This window comes from Acanthisitta chloris, unplaced genomic scaffold, assembly GCF_000695815.1.
Source record: "Acanthisitta chloris isolate BGI_N310 unplaced genomic scaffold, ASM69581v1 scaffold26273, whole genome shotgun sequence".
Taxonomy (NCBI): Eukaryota; Metazoa; Chordata; class Aves; order Passeriformes; family Acanthisittidae; genus Acanthisitta; species Acanthisitta chloris.
Window position 1 is genome coordinate 1 of NW_008665764.1, and position 8435 is coordinate 8435.

General features: G+C 53.3%; 1 protein-coding gene across 1 annotated transcript in view; it reads left to right on the forward strand.

The window, feature by feature from the left end:
* The first annotated feature begins 3368 nt into the window (after positions 1–3368).
* LOC103799549 (probable G-protein coupled receptor 83) overlaps positions 3369–8435 on the forward strand; it is a 5902-nt gene continuing 835 nt past the window's right edge. Inside the window, exons 1-4 of the mRNA XM_009071879.1 lie at positions 3369–3752; positions 4497–4622; positions 5852–5985; positions 6926–6980. Of these exons, the coding sequence (XP_009070127.1) occupies positions 3369–3752; positions 4497–4622; positions 5852–5985; positions 6926–6980 (699 nt within the window). The remainder of the gene's footprint in view (positions 3753–4496; positions 4623–5851; positions 5986–6925; positions 6981–8435) is intronic.

Genomic DNA, 8435 nt, shown 5'->3' on the forward strand with positions numbered 1-8435 from the left:
CGGTGTGGGGCAGGGGGCGCGGGGAGCCGCAGGAGCCACTGGTGCCCGTGGGAGCGGACACGGGGGGACAGCAACGGCCGGATGATGGGAGGTAAGTGACAGGGGGGAGGGGAAGGGGAAAGGGAGAGGAGTAAGAATAAGGAGGGAACTAAGGGGGGGAGTTTGGTCTCTCCTTGCCGTGTGTGATGTGTGTTGTAACGTATGTACTGCCACGTATGGATTTATCCGGTCCAGGGAGTGAAGTGATGGTTTCTGTTCAGAATTCAGGCTATTGCTGGAAAGATGTCTTTGGATTTCTTAGAGCAGACGAAGAACATTTCAGTGCTGGGAGGAAAGCAGCATCAGGGCAGGGTGGACAGGCAGGCTGCTTGAGCCCAGAGGAGCTGGGAGAAGCTGAACTGAGGTAGGCTCTCCTTCTCTGGTCCTTCAGGTTATATCAAGTTATAAAAACTGAAAGGGAGACTCTCTAATTGCGTGGAACTGCAGTATTTCAGCTCATCAGGATAACCTGTGTTTAAACTCACCTTTCCTCAGGGAAACAGGCAAGTCCTCTCTGGGGTCTTGTCTGAGGCAGCAGTCAATGCTGAGCTCTTCATCAGTTACTGAAAATCATGTTTTAGTGGGTTTAGAAAGGCCTGAGGAGAAATTCCATGTTAGAAAATCAGGTTATAGCTCCAACATCTTAGGTTCTTTCATTCTCTTTGGGCAATTGCTCCTGAAGCCTTCCTAGGAAAGAGCAGGGCTCACCATGCCATGGGTCCGGTCAGGAGACTGGTCCCCTGGAAACTGATCATTTCATGCTCAGATGTATCAGAGTTTTCATTTGACTGTACAGGGACCTGGACACAGGCACAAGAGAAATGGCTCTCCATTGTGAGGAAGAAGAGATGTCCCCATTCATCATCCACATTTTAGGCCACGGCTCCCCGATCACTGTGAGCTACTCAAGACTGCAGGTCCTACAGGTGGTCCTGGAGGAATGGGCTCTCAGTCACATTGGCATGTGAGAAAACCTGTTTGGCTTTTTAAAGCTGAATAATCAGCACGAGGTGTCCTCTTGCTGTCCCCCAGTCTGACACACACGGACTGCAGGTCTGACTGGCCCGTGGGTCACAGCAGGGTCTTGAAACTCAACCCCATCTCATGGTGGTAAGGACAAATTTCTGCATGAGAATCTGATGGAAGTGGATGCAGAGGAGACAGTAGGTGGTCACACCTCAGCATCCTCTCATGAGCTCAGGGATGACATTCCAGCACAGCAGGACTGTGCTCATTCGAAGATGAAAGTGCTTCTGCTGGAGCTGACTAAACCAATGTTTTTGGTTACCCACCTGCTGCATTCCCTTAGGTCTGACCCTCTTGCTGCCCCCGGAGAGCTCCTATGCACTGTAAGGAATTACATCCTCAGGAGGTAGCAGACAGTAACAAGGTGTGGGATGCTGTGCACCATGCCCAGGTGTGGGATAAACCTGGCAGGTCTCTTGAGACCCCGAGTGGAGTGGGGAGCCTGTCTGCTCCCCCACCACAGCAGCCCAGGGGACACAGTTCTGGACTCTCTCACACCTGTGTAAGAATGAAGTCCCTTCTGACTCCTGACTCTGAGCCTCGGAGGTGTTTCGGGACGAGTCCTGAATGCCAACCACTCTTTGTAAACAAGGTGAACAATCCCTTTCCCTGCTTTCAGCTCTGCTCCTCATCTCATGGCAGCTCCCCAGGTCCATGTCTTGTGAGAGGATCAGACTGGGACCTGGTCTAAGGCTGATCCTGATGCTCCCAGTCCCATCAGCACTGGTCAAACAAGGAACTGAGTTGCCTGCTGCGTTACAGCAGCACTAGCTGAACCTGCCACCGTTGGTCACACTGTCCTACCCAGGCTTCTTTCACTCATGAATGTGCCCAGAAAACAGCCACAGCCACTTTCCAAGATGTGTTTGTTCTTCTCTCCACCTCCTTCCCTCCATGCCACAAAATTGCTTTAACATCCACTTGCTTTTGAGAGGGAACCTCTCGTGGATCCTCTGGCATCCACAGTACTCCCTGGAGTAAGGCAAGCCAGGAGTGGGTGTTATGGGAATGCACAGGTACAAACACAGCCCAGCACCTTGTTTCCATCAGAAAAGGGCTGAGCTCTGACTCTTGGTGGTATTTGCAGCTCAGGCTGCTGGTGGGACTGAGCAGCACCTTGGTTTGAGGGCTGTGGGATATGACTTCAGGCCCCTGCTGCTGGACAGGGAGCAGCTGACCTGGGTTCTGACAGTTCTCTCTTAAGGGAGTCTTTCAGCTCTTTGAAGGCTCTGCTTATTAACCCCTCATGCCGTGTGAGGTCCATCGATTTGTGCCAGAGCCACGGGGCTTGTCGGGAATGGCAAGGACCTAAGCAAGCAGCTGCTGTCTCCAAGAGCCTGTCACCGACTCCCTCCTGCATGTGGAGTGTCTGCAAACACCCTGTGCACAGCTGACAGGCTCTCCCTGACATCAGTAGTACAATGCCACCTAAAATCACCTGAAATGTGTAAAAATGGCTATCAGCAGAGGTGAGGGACTGGAGATTTGTGCCCCTGGGGAGTCATTCCGGTGCATCGAGTGCTGTGGGGGTTGGGCTGTGTACGGTGAAGTGTTTTCTCTGCCCGTTCCATGTCTCTACTGCCGAGTCTCACCTTTTGCAGGAAAGACAAGTGTTTTCGCACTGCAACTGAAACCCTGGAGCAGAATTCAGCTGTGGTTCGGAGGAGAAAATATGAGGGAGTCTGAAGTCAACTTCTGATGTGATTTCCATGCTCTGAAATCGCTCCAGGCTAATTGCTGGGGTTCGGTGCAGGCAGAAGCTGCCTTTGCTCTCCAAAACAACCTCCAAATGGCTCTGCCTTTATGTTTTGACAGAAAAGGGCTGAGTGGTTTGAAGTAGAAAATGAAAGCCCCAACAGAGCAGTGTTGTGTGGAACTTGAAGGAGAAATAGGCTCTGGTGAAAACAAAGACCAAAAGGCTGACGTGGGATTGAAACAACTTCAAACTCCACCTGAGATTTTCCTGTATTTGCTACATGTTGTGACTAGTTCTTCTTTCTAACTCACCTGTGGATCTGTTGTTCTTCTTGATCCATGTGTTGAGAGCATGTGGTCCCAAACCAGCCCTTTTCCAGCACACCACTAGAACTGCTCCCCTGTGCTGGGAAACCTCTGTCCCAGGAACCCAGCATGCTTCAGAGGCTCCCCCATCTCCCTGTTTGAGGGTGGTGTTTGCAGTGGCAGCTTCATCCTCACCAGCTCCAAGAGAACCTAGTGGCTGAAGGTGATGGATCATGTCCTAGGCCAGCTGGAGCTGTGATCTCAGTGACCTCGAGAGGAGGGTAGACTGGGGTCAACCCACCATGCCTCGCTCGCTGCTTCAGCCATACAGGTCGCAGGTGATGGGGTTTCTTGAGGACTTTGACTATTACTCTTCCCTGGCCAAACTCATGTCCATCTACCAAACAACCAACAGGACCATCTTCAACTGGACAGATAGCCGCATTGTTGAGTGGGAGAAATTTGCTGAGCTGGCTGAATATGAGCCAGAATCCCAGAAGCCAACAGTGAAGGCTCTCCTGATTGTGGCATACTCGGTCATTATCATCATGTCCCTCTTCGGGAACATGCTGGTGTGCCATGTGGTGCTGAAGAACAAGAGGATGCACTCAGCCACCAGCCTCTTCATTGTCAACCTGGCCGTGTCTGACATCATGATCACACTGCTCAACACACCTTTCACCCTGGTAAGTGGCTGTCTATTCTGCCCCTCCAGCCAGGAGGAGTCTCCCACCCACCAGAACTCTGCCTGGTGGTCACAGCCTCTCTGTGCATGCTCTCCTGGGGCTGAGGCAGGAACTCAATGCCACCAAGTCTAATAGACAACTCTGCCAGGCAAGTAAAACACTGGTCAGCAACCCATGGGCTCCCTTTGCACTGTTAGACTCCGTGTCTCCTGGAGACTCTCAAGTCTCTGTACCACCAAACCCCAGTAGAGCTTCTCAGGGAGTGAGAACAGGCTCCTGGGTGAAGATGTGCATTTGATGTTCATGCAGGAGAGCACTACAGTCCCGTAGTAGGTCAGAACAGCCCAAATGCCAGTCATACTGGGTGACTAGAGGAAAGCAGTTGAGCTTTTCAGTGCTGCAGTTTGGGTAAAGGCTTCAGTGAGAGCTCTCCAGACCTGATCATAGCGTCATGGCCAAAACTTGGTCCACTTTTTGCCAGATATAGGTGTCAGTGCAATAGAGTTGTTGCCACTGTTCACGGTCTCTGTAGATCAGGCCAGGAGGGCTGCAGCAGCACTGTCCCCTCATCTGTGGGGTTTGACCTTGTGTTTCAGCGCCCAGTGCAGCTCATCTCTCTTTGAATCTCAGGTGAAGCTGCCCAACCAGCCAGAGCCTGAGGCAGACCAGGTGCCACCCAAAGGGTCTCCCCATGGATTGTTTTCAGCACACTTTGGCGGCTGATGAGCTGCTGTGTCCCCTCAGGTTCGGTTTGTGAACAGCACGTGGATCTTCGGGAAGGCAATGTGCCACGTCAGCCGCTTCGTGCAGTACTGCTCCCTGCATGTCTCCACGCTGACCCTGACGGCCATCGCGCTCGACAGGCACCAGGTGACTTGCCACCCAACCCCCCTCCCTTCCAAGCCTCTTCCCCAGCCTTCTCAGTCTCAGCAGAGCTGTGGGTGTGAGCTGGCTGAACCTGGGGATTCAACCCATATAGAGTGGGAAGGTTCTAGAGCTAAATTCAAAGCTGTGCCGAGGCAGGAAGGCTTGATGGGACTCTGTAGGCTCCCAGGCATGGGCCAGGAGGGAAGGAATAGGATACGTCATCATGTGTTTCACAGGGCACTCCCAGATTTCCAGCAGAAAAGGGTGAGGACACCTCTTTCACACAGTTTGAAGAGAACCAGGCACAGCCTAACTCGAGGCATGGCAAATGGCTCCAAAGCTGTGTCATGTGGGAGGCCTGAAAAGGCAGCAGAGCCAGTGCTGAGAGCCAAGCACTCCTTCAGCTGTGCAGGAGCTTCTCCAAGGTGTTTAGCTTACCACCCAAAGCCTGTAGAACACCAGAGTGAGTCATCCTGAGCTCTGATCGTGATCTAGTTATCTGTTTGTTCTCTTACTCTTCTTTCCCCATTGGGCATTTGCTATGCCATGCAGCTGTAGGGCAGTTGGAGTCAAATTCTGGGACTGGTGCTGGACCAGTACAAAGGGGAGTGGCATAGTGGGAAATCTCTGCTGGAATACTGGGAGGAGACTTGAGCTATGAGGAGGTCATGCCCACTGTGTGCCCGTGACAGTGGCAGACCCACGAGCCCAGGGCAGGGCAGCGAGGGCAACACAGCACTGCCCTCCCCTGCGCCATCGCTCAGGGTGACTTCCAGACTATCAGACTTTGTCAGCTTAATGAGCTAGCAAAGAACATTTCATGAAAGGTGAGTGGCTGCCTCAGCAGAGAGGAGAGGGCTCAGCTGCACAGCCCAGCTACAGCAGGAGACATTTCTGGTGGAGTTCAGGCAGAATAATCAACACACCCTGGAGTGAAGACACCGGTGTAGGTATCTTCTTTTTTCCCAACCCAATGCAACCCCCAGTTTAAGGAAAATGGTTCTCACAGAACAAGATACAGGATAGAGTTTAATCAGCTTTTCTGAGCAGACTGAGAAGTAAAACATTTCCTGTTTTCCAGATCACACTAATGAGCAGGACACTTTCCTAATCATGGCTGTCATTTTCGTGTCATTAGCTGCATCAGGTTTTGTCACAAACCACCTCTGCTGCATGGGCTGTGAGGGGCTTTGCTCCCCCGGAGAGGAGTCACGGCAGAGTCTCTATTGCAGGTCATCCTGAACCCGCTGAAGCAGAGGATGTCCCTGACAAAGGGAGTGCTGAGCATCTCTGTCATCTGGCTGATGGCAACCTGTTTCTCCCTGCCCCATGCCATATATCAAAATCTTTTCCAGTACAACTACAGGTGAGCGAGGCCCGTCTGCCACGGGGACTGGGGCTGTAGGAGAGCTGCCTGTTCTGCTGTGGGGCACAGCCCAGGCCCTGGGTTTGCTCCTGCCCTGTGCCCAGGCAAGGGGCTGTGCCCTTGCCAGCCCCGTGCTGGGGCAGTGGCAGACACAGCCTGTGCCGGTGGCACCACCTCCAGGGCCATGGCCCTGCCAGGTGACCTCTGTCCCCAGAAGGTCATTTTTCTCCCGAGGCCCTTTCCTCTTCCCTCCTCATGCTTGCTCAGCTTCTTAGACCCCAGGAGACCATGTCCAGCCAACTCACTCAGGCAGGGAGGAGAGAGACAGCCAAACTGCAGTTTGAAAGCAAGAAAATAAACCTCATGGTGGGAACAACTGGTGCTGACATCAGCAGGACTGCAGGGAGCAGGAGGAGGGGACCACCCTGGTTTGTAAGCAAAGCCACTGACCCCGTGTCCCCAGGACTTCACGTGCCGAGTCACACACTGAGATTTCCCTGTATTTCATCCCTGTGGATGTACAAAGAAGGCCCAGCCTTCCTTGAAGATCGAGGCTTCTCTGCCCAGTGTTACACAAACTAGAAAAGCAAAGAAAAGCTCTCACTGCCTCCTCTACAGAGCTGGGTGGGGGGACCAGTGCAGGGCAGGTGAGGGACCAGGACTTCACCAGGAACCGGAGCCGTCTTGGTGTGCTGCAGAGAAGGGAGCGCTTTGCTTGGCTGAACACAATGACAGGAGCTATTAAAAGATGAACTGGAATTTCACACCCATGTGAGAGATGCTGAAATGTCAGAAGAAAGTGAAGGTTCTGATCTAGAGGAAAAAAAGAAACAGGAAAAATAAAGCCGCAGCTTATGTCCCCACAAACAGCCCATCGAAGGCACTGCTGTCACCCTCTGCCAGCATAAGCCGCAGAGCTTTGGGTTGCTTGCCCTTGCAGCCTGTCCCTCCTTGGTTCCCGACCTGTTCTGCCCCTCCTGCCCCACCAGCCTGTGGTATTGCTGTGACAAAACCGTCTGTAAGGGTACCTGGGTGGGTGTGTTCGTGGCGGCTGTCACTGCTGGTGCTGCCCTTGGCAAGAATGCCAAGCCTCCTGGAGCCCAGGGGGATAATCTTACCACGACCTGTGTTTTCAGGCTGAGATCAGCATCCCAGGGAGCAGGGTGAGGAGGCACTGGCAGGCAGCAGGATGGAGGTTTCTACCGTAGACATTGAGCTTTTGCATAAAGGACAAACATCATTTCCCACAGCCCAGCTCAGTCCCTCCCCTCGGCGAGGGGGAGAGCAGGGGTGCACACTCAGGCTGTGGCTGCGGGTGCTGTACTTGGGGCTGCACCAGCCAGGGCTTTGCAGCCCTCCCCTGAGCCCCTAGGGATGTCATTCCTCCCACTGCCCAGGCTGTAAACACAGGGCAGGGTTAGTCTGCGGTCGCAGCTGTGCTGGGGATTAGGGGCCGAATTGCTCATGAATGAACGAACGCTGTGATCCATTTCAGGGCACCTGTCTTTGCTCATCCTTTGGCACAGCCAGAGGAAACTGAGCCCCGCGTCGGCACGAAGCTGCTCAGCAATATAAGGACTTCCAGGACATGCTATTCCTGTCCCTGCTTTCCATTGAAAAAAAATCCCAGTTGTAATGTGGCTCGTAATATCTCCTGCTGGGCTGGAGCTCCTGAGATTCCCACCAGGGAGTGGCTGAGTTCTGGGATGGGGCTTCACCAGCATCCAACTCTTTGCACAGCAGCTTGGCCAAGTCCCTGGTCATATCAGAATCCACTGAAACAGTGCCCAAAGACACCGAAGAGTCTGACCCTGTTTGGCAGGTCCCCTTTGGCAGGCAGGGCCTGGCTCATCTGTGCCAGCACTGAGCCAGATCCTGGGAAGGGAAAGGCCAAGACTGCAGTTCAGAATGGATGATTTTCCCTTCTGCGTCAGTTCCCCCTCGAGTGGCATCTCCAGGTCCTCCACACTCAGCGGATCTCAGCTCCCACTCCCACTGTCACCCCTCCGACCTCAGCCCTGCTCCAGCTGCCAGTTCTCAAAGATCTTCTATCTGTGGCACAAAAGGCAGATCCAGAGGTTGAAAACAGGATATTAAAGATATCGGTCAATACTGCAGTGAATAATACTGCTTGGTGGGAGCTAAAGTCTGTGCTGAATAGAGGAGAGCAGAGGACAAGGGCTGAAGAGAGAAAGGCAAAATGGAAAAGAAAAAGAGGGGAAAGGAGGAAATATCAATTGGAAACAAATGTGGAAGTGCTCCTTTCTCCTAGTATTTCATCGCCCCCAGTCACCAGCTGTGGGGTGTGGAGGGGACATGTGGTGCTCTGGAAGGTGCTGGGAGCACTGCAGGGTGAGGGGTCAGTCCTGTGCTGGGGGCACTGCAGGGTGAGGGGTCAATCCTGTGCTGGGGGCACTGCAGGGTGATCCTGTGCTGGGGGTACGGCTGGG